At 36.6% G+C, this 16,743-nt stretch overlaps 1 protein-coding gene across 2 annotated transcripts; it reads right to left on the bottom strand.

The window, feature by feature from the left end:
• Window positions 1-268: 268 nt before the first annotated feature.
• LOC135788809 (semaphorin-7A) lies at window positions 269-15,552 on the bottom strand. Of its 2 annotated transcripts, XR_010547458.2 has the most exons (15): window positions 15,330-15,552; window positions 13,076-13,215; window positions 12,676-12,738; window positions 11,849-11,944; window positions 9,337-9,433; window positions 7,720-7,827; window positions 7,197-7,336; window positions 6,942-7,117; window positions 6,685-6,793; window positions 4,665-4,866; window positions 4,469-4,584; window positions 4,081-4,247; window positions 3,907-3,968; window positions 1,011-3,447; window positions 269-873 (listed from the first exon to the last, which is right to left on the bottom strand). XR_010547458.2 is itself a non-coding variant. In XM_065298190.2 (14 exons), the coding sequence occupies exons 1-14, from the start codon at window positions 15,421-15,423 to the stop codon at window positions 3,101-3,103; spliced, it is 1,917 nt and encodes a 638-aa protein (XP_065154262.1). In that variant the 5' UTR covers window positions 15,424-15,552; the 3' UTR covers window positions 269-3,100. The 2 variants fall into 2 exon arrangements, 1 of the variants encoding a protein (XP_065154262.1); XM_065298190.2 differs by having other exon boundaries at window positions 269-3,447.
• Between the last annotated feature and the right edge of the window lie 1,191 nt (window positions 15,553-16,743).

Below are 16,743 nucleotides of genomic sequence, written 5' to 3'. Positions count from 1 at the left end.
GCTGTTAAAAGTCTTTAGTGCATGAAGCCTTTAGTGCCTACTAGTGCCATCCTAGTTTCAAAGCAAGCAATGAAGTACTTCAGTTTATTACCGACAGAGGCATTGGCATAGAGGCAAGAATACAGTAATTTTATTATCTGGATCAGATATGGTAAAAACTGGCCAACTGCCACAATGACTTCAGCTGAAGTTTAATCTACTACATTGTTGGAGCTAAATCACACAATCATTAAAACATTTCACAATAACAGATATTCAGAAAAACAGATACAGGAGAGTATTTTGACTTTTATTGTAATGCACATTTTCAGGGAAACAGTTACTGGATTTGTATATTATTGTATTTTACAAGGTCTTCAATCCATTAAAAAAGTTACAATTTTTGGTAACCATATAGGAGTCATTAAGTGCAGACCTACACAGCTGCAAGATGCTTTGAGCAGACTGTGGTGAGTGTCTCTACATGGGAAAATCACTTGTCTCAGGCAAAAAGGATAAAATAATAACCAACCAATGACCAAACATAATTACATAACTGTGACCATGGACCACAAAACCAATCATACATACTTGGCAAACTTTGATTTTTGCTGAATAAATAAGCTTTCCATTGATGTATGGTTCGTTATTGACCATATTTGGCTAAGATGCAACTCTAGAATCTGAGGCTGCAAAAAATCTAAATATTGAGGAAATAGCCTTTTAAATTGTCCAGATGAAGTCCTTAGCAACACATATTACTAATGATAAATACATTTTTTGTTGACCCATACAATGTATTTTTGGGTATTTCTACAAATATACCTGTGCTACTTATGAGTGGTTTTGTGGTCCAGGGTCACAAATGACCCTGCTTACAAAAGTGTACAAAAGCTGTCACTATAGGGAGGATTCTTGCAAAAACCTGAAAGATAGATACTGGTACCTATTTGTACCTTAATGATACATATTAGGACCTTTTCAAGTCCCACTGACAGCTTTTGTACCTTTATTCTGACAGTGTACAAAACAGAGAGTATAACACAAATAAACGAACGATCTTAATGTTATATTGAAAGTCATTTACATTGCCAAAAGTGACTCGGAGTGTGCGTGCATGTCTGTGTATCTAGGTTCCTCTATAAGTGTGTCAGAAAAGGTAAACGTTTAGCAAAGAAGCACAGTGGAAAAGTTAGAAAAGCTCTCTAACATAAAAGGAGACAACATCAGTTTGGCACTACAACTTTCCTGCATTTAGTGCTGTAGAGCACATTAGGCCAAGAGACAAAGATACAAGTACACAGAGAGGGCGACAACGCTGTGGCATTCAGCATGCAAACAGAAGGTTAGCACAAGCTAGCATCAGTAGCTAATGCATTAATGTGTACAGTGATGGTACTGTCTGTCCCTGGACTATTTACATGGCTTTAATTTATGACACTTGACAATTTTCATATGACGTCTAGACATCAACCTAGAGATCCACATGAAACAATAAAACTGCAGTAAACAATGATGGTTCCTTATAACGTTCCTGCTAAAGACTGTAAGTAGTTAAATAATATCCAAAATAACGAGCAGTAGAGCAAGAAAGAGAATTACACGGACATAAACAACTACATTAAACAATTAAAGTTACATCTATAAACACAAAGCACTTCTGGTTAAATAACAATTGATTTTTTCATTACATAAGCCATTATCTTATTTCATCCAAAATACAATAAGAAAAGAATAAGGTTAAAGACAGTTTTTGTATTTTGGGTTTGTTGCTTTCAGAGAAGAAAAAAAATGAAAATTTGTGGTATTAGAGGTGCAGATGACAATTCCGACTGTGTTAGTACAGTATATTTTTCTCCATTTTGTAATGATAGCTACCATAACGTTTTATCAACAGCCATTGATGAAATATATAACTTGAAGTCAAACGGTGACAATTTTACACTCTAACCACCCTAGTGCATGATGACTATTTAGATCCATCAGAAGTTTTTCTCTATTCTCATAGGCAGCAATGGTGAAGAACAGCATATGCAGAGCATTACAATTAAAACTACATCATAAGTACATAAAGTACAGTAAGACTGACCACAAGCTGCTTTTCACTGCAACTACAAAATCAACTCACATCTGTCACAAGATTATTTCACCATTAAATCGTTTAAAATGAATGCAATGTATACATTTGACCCGGATGGTGAAAATGGCATGAAAATACAGGCGTCATGTATTCATGAGTGTTCAAGTATACTTGTTAAACACGGTAACAGATCATTAAACTCTCTGATGGTGCTGTTTTTGTCAACCCACATTAAGCAACAGAGGTTGATTGTGTTGTTCGCTATCAAATTTCCAATGATGTCAGCTTGATGTCTTGAATGGATTTGATTTTTATATTTAAATGACTTGACAAGTTGAAAATCAGTTTTGTGTCTTCAAGCGTAATATACTGGTTTAAATCCGCTCTATATGCTCCTGAAATAAAATTTGGGCCAGAACGCTGATTGTTTAAGAAAAGCCAGCAGGTTTGTGAGTTGTGCTTAGGATGAGACCCTTACAGCTCAAAAGACTCATCCTTGTTTTAAGGCTTCAGAACTGTCATTATGGCACACAATGGAGAAAATTTAACAGCACATTCAGGTTTCGACAATACTCTCATAGATAACAGGTCTGTAACTCTAATTCTGGACACTCATGTAAATTATATTTCATAAAACTAACCAAAATACGAAAATGTAGATTCCACGTATGATGGTTGATAATAAAGCGGTCCTCTGAAACATGGGAATGATGGTGCAAACATGGATTAGATATTTAAATATATATAGTTAAGTCTATAGTTAATGTTTGCTTAAAGGCTGATGGCATGAAACATCACTTCATGTTATACATAACACTGGAGTTTGGTATGATTAAAGCAGTTTTGCAAAATGAAACAATTTCAGGCATTTTCTCGGCCCTTCGAACAAAAAAGCGATATAGATATGTTCGCTCCAAATAAGAAACAAAAAACACAGTTTATACAGAGAACAGCTTCTCCCCTGCAGTTTAGTTTAACAGGCCTAAGTATTCATGCTTTGCTGACCTTAGCACAAAACTTTTCATCTTGTTTCTTTTCAAACTACAGGAGCCAGTGTGCCGCGGCAGCCAGCAGGATGGCCGAGCCCAGGGTGGAGGCTAGCGAAGTGGACAGGTGCCCACCGTTAAACACTAGCTTGTAGGACACCACCTCCTGTTGGAGACCGCTCTCCTCCGCCATGCAGCGAAACACGCCCTCCTTCAGTGGAAGGGCAGGGGTGGGTGCCAGCACACAGGAGGAGCCAGAGATAGTGCATGGATATTCCTTGATGCAGTTGTCTTTTTCCCAGCGGTATTTGGCGTGATAAGAACGAACAGGGCACGGTAGCAAGACTGGTCCGTCTTTATCCACTAACACTTCTTTGGGGACGGTGCTACGTGCCTTTGGAGCTATACAACGGTAAGAGGAAATGTGTTATTTAATTTAAATGAGTTAAATTATTCATTACTAAGTTAAGTGAATGCTTTTCTAGCTCTCTTTTGGTTTCAGCAGCAGGCTTACTACATCACCACAATAAGAATTGGATATCATTTTTTGTCGTCATTTATTTCAGTGTTTCCCAACCCTGTTCCTGGAAGCACACCACCACTACACATTTTCCAACCATTCCTATTCAAACACCTGAATCATCTCATTTGCTGGGACTTTCTCAGTAATGATGAGTAATAATGGGTTCAGATGTGTGAGACATCCAAAACGTGCACTGTAGGTATGCCTCGAGGCACAGGGTTGGGCAACTTAAATCCCTTAAATCATTCAGGTTGGGAAAATGTCTGTGTTGTTGAATTATAACATTTTAGCAAATGCAGACTACCATGTTGGTGCATCTATCTTTTTGAGCAGCTTACCGGTAACTTCTCCACAAACAGAGGCGTTGGAGTGATCAAGAGTTTGAAAAAGAGTTTGAGACCTGTTTGCAAAAAAAACGAAAATTTAGTTTGGTTGATTGGCCAAACATTAACAGCCTCACTGAAAGTCCATTCTGGTTTATTCTATTAATATTTTTAAGATAAAATATTTACCTAGGGCCTAATTCTTTTGGGACGGCAGTGCATTTGTTCTTAACCTTATCCCACGCACAATATGGATCTCGGGACAAAATGCATTCTCGACAGCTGACGCCGTAACGACCACAGTCAGCCAAGGGGATGCGCTGTACTTCCCGCTCTGTGCCAACATACAGATGACCCTGTCACAAAGCAGAGCACAGAGGTGAAAGATTACATCTGTTTCCTATCAGACATCATTTTCCGTGGGAACAATCTCATAAACATTTGGGATAAAAATAGTAAATCATAGCTCAAAAAAAAGGGATAAAAAGAAAGAATAGCATAAATAAATGTGTCCTAGCACTGCCAGGCCAAAATTGACCTGATTTTATTTTATAAGTTATTTAACGGGAGGGTTTACCTTTTGGGAGTCAATGGCTATGTTGGTGACGGGACTATCATCGTTGAATAATGAGTACTCTGCTATGATAAAGGCTCCTTCTATGGTATGTACAACCTTCAGGATTTTACCCTTTTCTGTAAAAGTATGGGTAAAGAATCAGTATTGAGTTTGAGATTAATATTATAGCCGTTTTTATATTGCCATTATATGTTACCTGTGCCCAGATAAATGACAGTGTAGTGCTCATCATTGACAGCAAGTACTGTGTCGGCCACAATATGAGTGAAGTGGTCCTGAAGCGGCAGGTCCAGAGGAGCCTCCCCGACTGGCCAGATCATGTCTTCAATCTCAGGGTGATCTCTGATCACAGTCAGGATCTTCTGGTTATGAGCTGCTGTGTTATTCTTAAAAGTACACTGGATAAAAGAGATCAGAACAATGAAAATGTATTTTTCTCAAACTAAATGGATAGTATGGTATTGATGCATTCAACAGAGAATTTTCAGTTGCCATTTACATGGATTGCAGCAAAATGTTAACACCATTACATTATAATTTTACATGGCTATTTGTTCACTGGCACTTGATTTTGTTTTAAACTGGTTAAAGTTAAAGGTGTGGCTCACAACTCTCCTCCAGAAAACCCACAGCACTGCGCATTTGTCTCCTTTTGTTAAAGTGATAGATCACCCAAAAATGAAAATAATGTCATTAATAATGACTCACCCTCATGTTGTTCCACACTCGTAAGACCGTTCATCTTCGGAACACAGTTTAACAGGAGTGCAAACTTGTCACCTTTCAGCAAAATTTGTCATTTTGGATCCAAAATAAGTCATTCTTGTGATTCGTCTAGATCTGATGAGTTTTTGAAAATGAGGGGTGAGGGGACTCTGCGACAGGGTCGCAGTAAATGAAATTATGAAAATCATGTCCAGCTATTGTTGTGTTTTACAATTTATCGTCATAGTCACCTTATTTGCTGCCGAAGTTTAAGCAGTCGTAGTATTTTGTCATTCGAGGTTACGCGCCCACTTCATATTGCTAGGCGCGTGGTCACAAAAGCTTAATATTGTATACGTTTTTAAGCACCGCAGTTTTAAATTAAGTGATTGTAAGCCTTTGAAACCCAAACAACAGTGCTATATACGCACGCTGTTTCTGTTTGAGAGGAGCGTGCAAGCCACGCATCCGCTTCTTTTGAGCTTGTATGAGTATCCTCATAAACACGACCATCTAGGTCTTAAGAGAATGTAAACAGCTAAAAGAGAAAGCGCATGTGTAACATTAGATCCGGACTGTGGTCTTAAAGAGGAAGTTACTTAATTTTGCTTGTGTTAATCAAACAGCATTGAGAGAAAATACAAATTTCTGTAACACTTTACAAAAAAGTTTAATTTGTTCAAATTAGTCAATGCATTATGAACAAAAAATTTACAGTATATTGCATATAAGCATTTAATAATTCTTGTTTATGTCATTACAGTAATTGATGTTAGTTTGAGGTGCATTAACTTATGTTAACAGTTTCAAATTTTATTTTAAAATTAAAATGCTAAAATTAATATGATTTACAATTAATAAATAAATAAAATACAAATTATAATTGATAACTGTGATATATATATATATATATATGGTATACTGTCCATGTCCACTGTGCTGTCTCTTTCGGTTCTGTTGTGAACCATGTGCACAAGACTGAAGTCACGTGACTGCAGTGACTCAGCTGACGTGTTATCCACAGACATGTTTGCAAAGTTTTTTTTTGTCTACCGACTGTAAATGAAGCTCGGGCGCACAAAAAACAGCTGGGGTGCACCAGATAACACATCAGCCGTGTCGTACGTAGCCGCGTCACTGCAGTCACTTTCCATGCTTCAACACATTCTAACTGACCCACTGATGTCACATGGACTACTTTGATGATGTTTCTAATACCTTTCTGGTCATGGACAGTATACCGTACATAGATTTTCAACGAAAGGTCAGCAAGGACTAAATATAAAACATCTTAAACTGTGTTCCGAAGATTAATAGAGGTCTTTTTGAAACGACATGAGGATGAGTCATTAATGACATTATTTTTGGGGGAACTATCCCTTTAACATACCCCATTGTTAGAAAGGATATCCATTAAATTAACTAAATGTCAAATACATACAAATGTGCAATGCTGTGGGTCCCTAGGACTGGAGATGAGAACCACTGTTTAGAGAAAATATGTGTTATACCGTTCCAGGGCGTGGAGAAGTCAATGCTGCGCTGTACCCCCTCAGTTTCGATGTGGAAAAGGCATTGTCAATTTCCTCAATGGAGTATGCGCACACTACAGTGGTGTTCCTGTTAAAACACAGTAACATGGAAACAAATTCCAATCAACTACACACAGCAACTGTGACAAAGTTTTAGTTAATCGATATACTGTATTTGGTGTTTACATATAGGGTTTGTTTTAGGTATTACATTTTCCAACTATGATTTCACCTACCAGGCATTAGAGAAAAGGCCGTATATCACCCCAGTGCGAAGGTCAGAGGTCAAAACAAATGCATGCTTGATGTTGTTGTACTGTACAGGAGTTCCTTTTTTACCGCACATCACACGTGCCTTCAGGAACGTAGTCCACGAGTTGGGCAGCAAATTGTGAAGCCCTCCCTCATCAACCTGAGATACACACACAGGGTTATCAAATACCTTCAAGCTGCAGCTTGTATAAACCAGGATAAAAGCTGAAGGCCATTACCATGCAGACTCGTCCTATCCGAGCTCTGTATGGTTCTTCATCTAGACTAGCTGAATTGTTGACCTCACTAAAGAAGAAATACAACTCGTCTTTGACTTTCTCGGTGTGTGGTATCACAGCAGCCCCTGCAAACTGGGGATCTGAAACATTTAAGGGAACATTTTTATTATGGTAAAAATTTGATTTTTAAAGCACTGTTTAATGGTAAAGCTGATGTGTTTAGATGTAAAGATACTTTAACCATCTATAAGATTATGTTCAGATATAACTATGAATAAGCAATGCAAAACACTTTGGACCTGTGGCATTTTTAGTATTGCTCTGTTTAAATTTTGAGTTTGAGGTGAAACTACATTTTTTTGTATGAGCTGGGAAATTGTAAGGGAAAACAGGAAGTTGTTATTTGTAGAAATCTCTCCAGATTTTTCAAAACCAACCAAACAAACAAGGCTCTACAGTTCCCTGTATTTTCCATTAGCTCATTCAGGCAAGAGATTTTCTGAAACCTTGGTGTCCCACTCACTTTGTAACCATTTACTCTCTGTCTTCAGCTGCTTTTTGGAGCCAAAGGTGCGGCGAATTGATCCGGGCTGTCCTGCACCCACTGACAGAGCAGAGTACAGATTCCCATCTAAAATTCAAGAGAGAAAAGGCAAGTCTTATCCATCAGGAAAACCTGTACAATAGTCCTGTCAATCATAGATCTACACTTTGGTTCAAATTTAGTACAAAGAATGGTTGCTTGACGCAGTCTAAAAATGGCTGGGTTTTAATAAAGCCATGTTGGGTAAATATTGGACAGAACACACAATGCTGGGTTGCTTTAACCCAACTGCTGGGTTATTATTACCCATAGTTGCATAACAACAACCAACATCGGGTCATTTTTAACCCAGCATAGGGGTCATTTTTATTTCAATATGTGTTTTGTCCAATATTTACCGATTAAAAATAACACAACCAATTTTAGAGTGCATACTGGCAGAGAAAATAGGGCTTCAGGCAAACGCACACGTTCGTATGGCTGTCTTTGTGAGGACACTCAGAGATAATGCAATCCCTACCCCTTAACTTAACCCCAACCATCAGAACTAAGTGCCTTAGTAACTAACCTTAAAGGGATAGTTTACCCAAAAATGAAAATTCTGTCACCATTTTCTCATCCTCTTGTTGTTCTAAACCGGTATGAATTTATTTTATCTGATAAACACAAAAGAAGATATTTTGATAAATGATATTTTCTTTATCATTTATCACAATAATTCCATAATATTTGTTATCTATGGAAGTCAATGGTTACAATCAGCTGTGTGATGCCATATCTTCTTTTGTGTTCATCAGAAAAAGAAAAAATTCATACAGGTTAGGAACAACAAGAGGATAAGAAAATGATGACCGAATTTTCATTTTTGGCTGAACTACCCCTTTAAGTCAATTCAAACCTAAACCCAAATCACCCTAACCCTCAAAGGAGTGCCAGAAAGTGAGGCCCAGACAAAATATCCTCACTTTACTCTTTTATCCTCACTTCGATGATCTTACAAAAGAATGGTTGTCACAGATAGCTGTACACACACAAACACAACAAAACACATCTACAAGCAATTACAGGGTTTTAAGGATTAAAACTAGGATTTCTTCATGCAAGTTCTTTTCCACTTGTCAATGTCTGACTGATAGACAAGTTGTTTCAACACAAGTTCTCTAAGGATCTTTGTTGACCTTTTAGCTCTGTCAGCCACAGTTGGCATATAAAATACTTAACATCTTATCTGACATTTAGAAAGCTGGAGGGGCGAGATCTCTCCTTTATTATATTCTACAGAGCTTCTTGTTTATTTAACTGTAGATATTGGATATATTTTACAATTTCCATTGTATTTTTTTACATTGCTCACTTTAAGGAAGTCATTTTGTGGTTTCCTCACTTACTGTAAGTCCTTGTGGAAGAGAGCAGAGAAGAGCTCGCAAATGCATTTGAAATTTGCTTGCTTATACTCCTGGGTGTTCTTATCGTTCTTTATAAAGATTCACAATATGGATGATAACTATAAATTTTAAATAATAATTTTAAATGTCTCTTCCTCTGTTTCTGCATTATCTTTAATTTCATTCTCTCTCTCATTCTCTCTCTCTCTACCTGCTGACAGGCTAATGGAACGCTGAGAGGGGAAGGGTGCCAAGATGTCGTTTTCTGATATTTCCCCTTGCATTTCTGTCAATGCACTGCCATTCACCTGGGTGAGAGAGATGATGAAGTGATTATTTGGTACTTTTCAAACATTTTATAAGAATACAACAGACACAGCACTATGAAAATTCTCATTACTTTGTAGCAGTAAGATGCACCTGAAAAGGAGGCGCTAAATCTATTTTCAGAACATTTTCCTATCTCTAATGTGTCCGACATTTCAGAAAGCTTAAGGCTCTTTTTCTAATTTAATGACTTTCGGTTCTTTCTGGTTCTATTCCCACTGGTGAAGATAATTAATAAATTGGTCATAAATCACAGTCATTGTATGGAGAATGACATCACACAAGGTAATGAAACCTGTAAAATACTGTAGGAACAGTTAAATAATCTTAAAGAAATAGTCCATTTTCTTAAAAGAAAAATCCAGATAATTTACTCACCACCATGTCATCCAAAATGTTGATGTTTTTCTTTGTTCAGTCGAGAAGAAATTATGTTTTTTGAGGAAAACATTGCAGGATTTTTCTCATTTTAATGGACTTTAATAGAGCCCAACATTTAATACCCAGATAGCATGCAAACCATTGAAACAGTATGTTAAAAACTGTTGATTTGTCAATGTTAACTGCATTGAATCAAAATATTGAAATTTCAACAAATCACCATTATTGTAATCAGTGTTTGCTCCAGTTGGGTCATTGACTCTTGACATTAACTTAGTTAATTTTTTCTTGTCTTGTTTTAGTGTTTGTATGTGTTTATGTGGAAACACATGTGCATTGGTAAAGAAAGATGTGTTTCAAAGTTAAGTTGAAACTGATTGCTTTTTGTGAAGATGCCAAGATTATATAAAATTAAGCTGCTTTACATGATTATGTTGATCCATTTTTGACATTTATAATTGTTTTGGTTTGTAAATACACTGTGACGAGACAAACAGAAAAATTGCTGACACATTCAGACATCATTACTCATCCAACAAATCTCAAAAATGGTGACAATCATCAAACAAATTCATATAAAACGATCAACTGCAATACATGCTAGGAGTCATAAATTAGTTTAGCACTACGATGATACCCAGCATGCATTGCAGCATGAAGCTTTCTTTTGTTGATCGTCACCATTGATGAGATTCATAGACCGATTAATGATGTCAGAGATAGATTCAGTAGTTTAACTTTTTAAATGTGTTTTTGTAATCCTCAAAATAACAGACCTGACACTGTTTCCAACTAGTACTGTAAAATCCATTTTTTGCATAACTTTAACAGTGTTTCATTCATATTACTTGGGTATATCTACAAGAATTAAACTACTTGATGACATTAGATCTTTGTTTTCTTTGCAATAGCAGATGTATTTTAAAACACTGCTTCAGGAGCCAAAGAAAACCCAACTAAAGCAAACACTGATCACGATAATGGTGATTTGTTGAAATTTCTATATTTTTTCAATATTAATGGAGGGTGCAAACGTGATATTGATTCAATGGTATTAACATTGACAAATCAACGATTTTTAACATTGTTTCAATGGTTGCATGCTATCTGGGTACTTAAGTCAACACTTAACAGTTTTTTTCAACGGAGTTTCAAAGGACTATAAACGATCCCAAACGAGGCATAAGGGTCTTATCTAGCGAAACGATTGTCATTTTTGACAAGAAAAATAAAAAATATGCACTTTTAAATCACAACTTCTCGTCTTGATCCGGTAGTGATTCGCCAGCGTGACCCCACGCAATACGTCATGAGGTCAAGAGGTCACAGAGGACGAACGCGAAACTCCGCCCCAGTGTTTACAAGTGTGTTGAAAGAGGACCGTTCCTACGTTGTTGTATGCCAACTGATACTAATTAATGTTTTTGTGTCAGTTTATTGTTTACAATGGTCCGCAAATGTGCGTTTTATATATGTAACACGTGACCTCCCCACGTCACTACGCATTTACGTTAGGTCACGCTGGACCGGACCTAGACGAAAAGTTGTGGTTAAAAAGTGCATATTTTTCATTTTTCTTGTCAAAAATGACAATCGTTTCGCTAGATAAGACCCTTATGCCTCGTTTGGAGTCATTTGAAACTCAGTTGAAAAAACTGTTAAGTGTTGAGTTAAGTGTTAAATGTTGGGCTCTATTAAAGTCCATTAAAATTAGAAAAATCCTGCAATGTTTTCCTCAAAAAACATAATTTCTTCTGGACTGAACAAAGAAAGACATCAACATTTTGGATGACATGGTGGTGAGTAAATTATCTGGATTTTTCTTTTAAGAAAATTAAATATTCCTTTAATGTTAAAGCTGCTGAGCTCTAAAAACAGCTTTTATTGGCCTTCACTTTTTTATAAAAATCAACAGAACATTTGAAGAACACCTTCTCAGGTGTTTGAAGTATGTTCGTTGCAAAGGATACAAAAGAAGTGATATGCACATATATAATCAAAGATACACATCTTACCAAGAGCCAACATTTAGGAGAACCTGCTCTCGTCCCACACACAATGAAGGAGTCACCGACCTTCTGAATTACAGTGATGAAATTTTCACACTCTTGCTATAGAAAGATGAAACAACACCATAAGCAAAAACATCATAAGTATCATACTTAAAAAAAACAAATTACGATGTTACATAAAATAAGCAAGTGTTGGGCACGCTACAACTCTGGCTTTGGCCCTAAAACAAGAATCCACTTGTGTCATTTTCAAGTTGAAATACATTTAGAGTATCTTTATTTCTTGTTCTATAAACTGGGTGACTTAAGAAATTTTGCACTGCAGAATGATGCCTCTATGCAACCACCATCTTTATTTTTCCCTCTTATCCATTAAGGCTTCTGTCTTTAACATTACCCTGTTACAAATAGCCTCATTCAGTCAAGTGTGAGTGATGATCTGCTCATCATGGATGACTATTTCTGTAGAATCAGAACCAGGACAGCAACGCTCTAGCTTACATAATGAGTGCACACAAATTTTGAGCCATTTATATATATTTCATTAAACCAATAAGATAATTGAACATTTATATTGGGAAAATCATTTTCCCCATACTCACATTTAGATATGTTAATTCACCAGTTTAAATATGTCATAATAAGTCCTTTCTTTGATAGAAGCAGCTAGCATTTGTGTATGTATATCTTTTAATAGGCTGTATTAACACTTTACGGAAAATGGGAACTATGAAATATGTTATCTTACAATCTACATTTTTTATGTAACTGTTCATAGTTTAATGTTGGTTAAGGTCTGTAAGAATATTCATAAACAGATTGTCTCCTACCTTCTGTACTGCTGATTTCAAAAGGCATGTCTTTTTGGTGGTCTCATCCGTCACCACTGGGATCTGTGTGGACAAGCAATTAGTAGTTGTGCACGGATACCACATTACTTGAATACTAAGTAAATGTTGTGGTTTAGGATGTCAGCCTACATAAAATGTGGATAAAATGTTATTTTATTAGAGCCCTTAATGAAAACAGGGCATTAAATGTAATCAAGGCTAAGAGAAGAAATCATAATTCTGTGTAATTCATTTTAGAGATTTTGTGTGGTATCCTTCTGCTACAAAAATAACACACTTTTGTGTTACTGTACATTGTGAGTACAAACTATCTAGGTCAGGATTTAGAGCAGTGACACAGAGTACTACTTTGGCTCTGGGTTACGGTGTCACCCCCTACCTTCAAGTCTTGCACTCCTTTATCACTGAAGGTGAGCTTGTAGATTACTCCTTGACCCCCCAGAAACAGGACATCAGTTCCCTGTTGGTGGTAAACCGATGTGTAGTTCTCTGGATCTTTGAAGCTAAAACGAGGGGCTTCTGAAAACAAATCCACAGAAATGCATTTCATAATCAGTGTGTAAATGGTCTTAGTCTGGTTGTATGGTTCCATAAAGAACCTTTAGAAATCCACAGAACCTTTTTGTTGCACAAAAGGTTCTTTGTAGTAAAAACATGTTTTAATCAAAAAGGCAAGAAAGAATTGGCTCTCTAAAGAACCTTTGACTTAAAGTTTTTTATTGAAGAACCAAAAATAGTTCTTCTGTGTGGCATTGCTGCAAAGAACCCTTTGAGAACCTTTACTTTAAAGAGTGAACGCTTCTCCATACTACCAGCAGTTTGCATCTGCTACAATAAAAAATCTCAAATTCCTCAGCATATCTCCAGTATCCTTACAAAACTCAACCATGGTTTTATTGTGGTAAAAGTGTAGTAACCATGTTTTTGTGTATTGATTACTATCAGCAAAACCATGGTTTTACTACACTAGCCACGGTTTAACTACGGTTTCTAAAACCAAGGTTGTCAAAAACCGTGGTTACTATGGTTTTACTACAGTAACCATGTTTTTTTGGTTTATACTGTAGTAAAACATGGTTCATTTTCGTAAGGGTAAGTGCGCATTTATTAAATTATTAAACTTGTCAGATATTGTTGTCAGGTGCAAACCTCTCGACTCTGTATAAAATTGCAAATGGTTTACCCTAACGTCTACGAACAGAAGCTTCGCGATTGTTCTTTTAAATTAAGACGTCGCAACAGGTGTTTGTTTCATCCTTATCAGTAATTCGGCTATTCGGGGGCACGTTTCGAAGAGGGCGTAATAAAACCCTTCAGACCAGTTTGATCCTGTTTCTATTTGCGTATAAACCTGTCGTTTTTAACAACACAGTGGACTGTAGTTCATCGTGATTCAGGGAGAACGTGAGTTGAATTGTTGATTCTGGAAGCGTCGTTATCCATGGTGCTGAAGCAGACGCTCGTGACAAAACAAAACGTAAACCACACATTTAGCTCTCATTTAATCAAGCGTGTGCTATATCCGTAATTACGAAGGATTGTAATTTCACGTCACTGAGTTTTTAAACGAACTTTTCGATTTTTCGTACATTTCATCATCCTCGTGAGACGACTGTAAAAGGTGTGAACGTGCTTGGCATAAACGGAGGTGGTGGGTTTCGTGGAATTTTCCACGGCCTTGCAAAAGTGTGTGGGTTTTCCCAGATCGCATGTTCTGCATTGTGTCTTGGAAATGCATCCGTTGCTGCAGTGCCATCATTCCAGTTAGCTCGTGCACCTGCATTGCAGCTCTGTCGATTGCGCCGTATGCTTTTCCTACGACACAACCACATGATGCGTATTCCACACGAATGACACAACAACACCGTAATTGTAAAATAGGCTTATCGTGGTATTTAATACAAAAAAGATGAATGGTCGTGTAAAACATTACCCCCTATGCATCTGTAGCCTAATGCAAGCGAGCGCTTAAGGCGCTTGTTTACTCATCCAACACCGCAGCTTCTAATCACACTTTTCCAATCGACCAACGCGTATTTAAGAGCTGTTTCTATGGTTACACATGCATTACAGCATCCTTATTTTAACCTTCATTTCTATTTAACAGAGATTGTTGGTTTGTGGACGTATAAGCGGTACATACAACATTTTTATTGGATTGTCTGCTGCATACAATATGCACTGATGTATAAAGGCTATAAGCGCAATAAATAACGGTCTGTATTTTTTGTAGGTTAATTTACATGCGTCATCCAGAAATATAAAGGCATCATTGAATGCAACATTAAGTATGATTAATATCTTAGGCTATACGCGTCATGATGTGAAGTCATGACGTGAATATGAGCATCAGTCGTTTTTGTTTTTGTTTATTTTAAAAGCAACAATGTAAAATAATTAATGGTCCATCTTGGCCTACTCCCATTTCCTAACACTGCATTTTTACAGTTTTTATGTTTTCACAGCCTAACCTACAAAATAAAAAATTATTACGCAGTTTAGAGAAATTCAAAAGAAAAGACATGTATGTGTCTGTAAAGGTAAATATTGCCGCAAACTGGGTGTTTTAAGGCGGGACATTTTCAGAACTCAACGCAGATTGCGTTAAAGAAAATTTAAGAAAAAAGTCTTACCCGTCACCGTGAATTTCAGCCGTGGTGATTTTTCAGCCAAAACCATTGAAAAAATGGTAGTAGCCACCAGTATAAATAAATTCATGTTGTCCATTGATGACAATGCCTAATGCTAAGCCTACTAACAGATTTTGCCGAAGTGCGCGTGTGATCACCGGGCTCCGCCTGTCTCTTGGACCTCTATGAGAATCAATCGGGTTATTGCCTTTACGTCACACCTTCTGAAGAGAGAGAATGGGGGCAGATATGCGCCCACAACAGCAATCCTGACAATCACAGATTTAGCCAATAGTAAACTGTTTATATTATAGCTTTTTCTATCTTGAAAGTTTGTGACATTTTGTTTCATGTCATTTTTGTTCCATTCTATATCAAGACATTTACAAGTTCTAATAGAATTCAGACTACGCACACAACACTTCTAAAAATAAAGGTACCATTAAATTATCGTTAGCCTGTATGGTTTGGTTTCAGAAAATAACATTTAATATCCACAGAACCATTCTGTTGCACAATAGAATTTTAAGTTGTAATATGCCTATAGCTATTGCCTTTACAAACCAACAAGGATGTAGTAACCACAAGGCTATAACGTTTATCTCTGGCTCTGAAATTGTACATGATCTGCCTACAGTGTCATATGACAGTGTTTCCCAATTGTGATAGAGTATTCCCAGCACATCCTCCTTTCTCCCTTTTCTGACTCCTGCTGATTGAATCGATATGTTAAAACATTTAATCATGGGTGTCAGATTAGGAAGACATACAAAATGTGCAGTGTTGGTTAAACTCCATGTGACTATTCAATCAGCTTTTCATTATATCTGCTAAAAAGTCCTATATGGCAGTCCTGTTCGCAATTATATTGATGGCTGTAATGGCGGATTACCTTAAAAGGAATTCATTAAAATATCAAAGAGATGTTATCAATTGTCTTTATGAGTTAGTCTAATTTTATTTAAATAAAATATCCTGCTTCATTGTTTATTGTGGATTAGTTGGCACCATGGAGTCATCCACATAGTATCTTGAGATTATGTGATCACTGATGCATGACCAAGACAATATTTTTACATCAGTCTTGCATTATTATTACGTCGTCTCAAACTTGTCTTTAGCTCCACCTCGTGGTCAAAAAAGTGAAATGATAGCCTACAGATAATTCCTTGCATTTGTCAATAAATGAAAATTAAATCGGTACATTACAGAATGGACAAACAAAATTACACCTCAATTGGGTTCATTTGTTTCAATATATGTTTTATTGTTTTAAGTGTAAAGACATGAACCATGTTTATCCTATAAGACCTTTAAATGAAACTAGTAGTTTAGCTATAGTCTATGATGTTTCTTTATTAGATTTATATTTTTATTTATTAGATAAGGTTTCAATATTCTCTCTGTGGGCTGACCA

This window comes from Paramisgurnus dabryanus, chromosome 13 (assembly GCF_030506205.2).
Source record: "Paramisgurnus dabryanus chromosome 13, PD_genome_1.1, whole genome shotgun sequence".
Classification (NCBI taxonomy): domain Eukaryota; kingdom Metazoa; phylum Chordata; class Actinopteri; order Cypriniformes; family Cobitidae; genus Paramisgurnus; species Paramisgurnus dabryanus.
Note: the sequence above shows the minus strand (reverse complement) of the source record. Positions and strands in the feature narration are given on the sequence as shown.

Bases quoted from the DNA above. Each gene is read 5' to 3' on its own strand.
- LOC135788809 (XM_065298190.2), bottom strand. From the start codon at position 15,423: ATGGACAACATGAATTTATTTATACTGGTGGCTACTACCATTTTTTCA. The intron at 11,945-12,675 runs GTAGGAGACAAT...ATCTTTCTATAG, and splicing joins TGAAATCAGCAGTACAGAAG to CAAGAGTGTGAAAATTTCAT. The intron at 3,969-4,080 runs GTAAATATTTTA...TTTTGCAAACAG, and splicing joins CCAAAAGAATTAGGCCCTAG to GTCTCAAACTCTTTTTCAAA.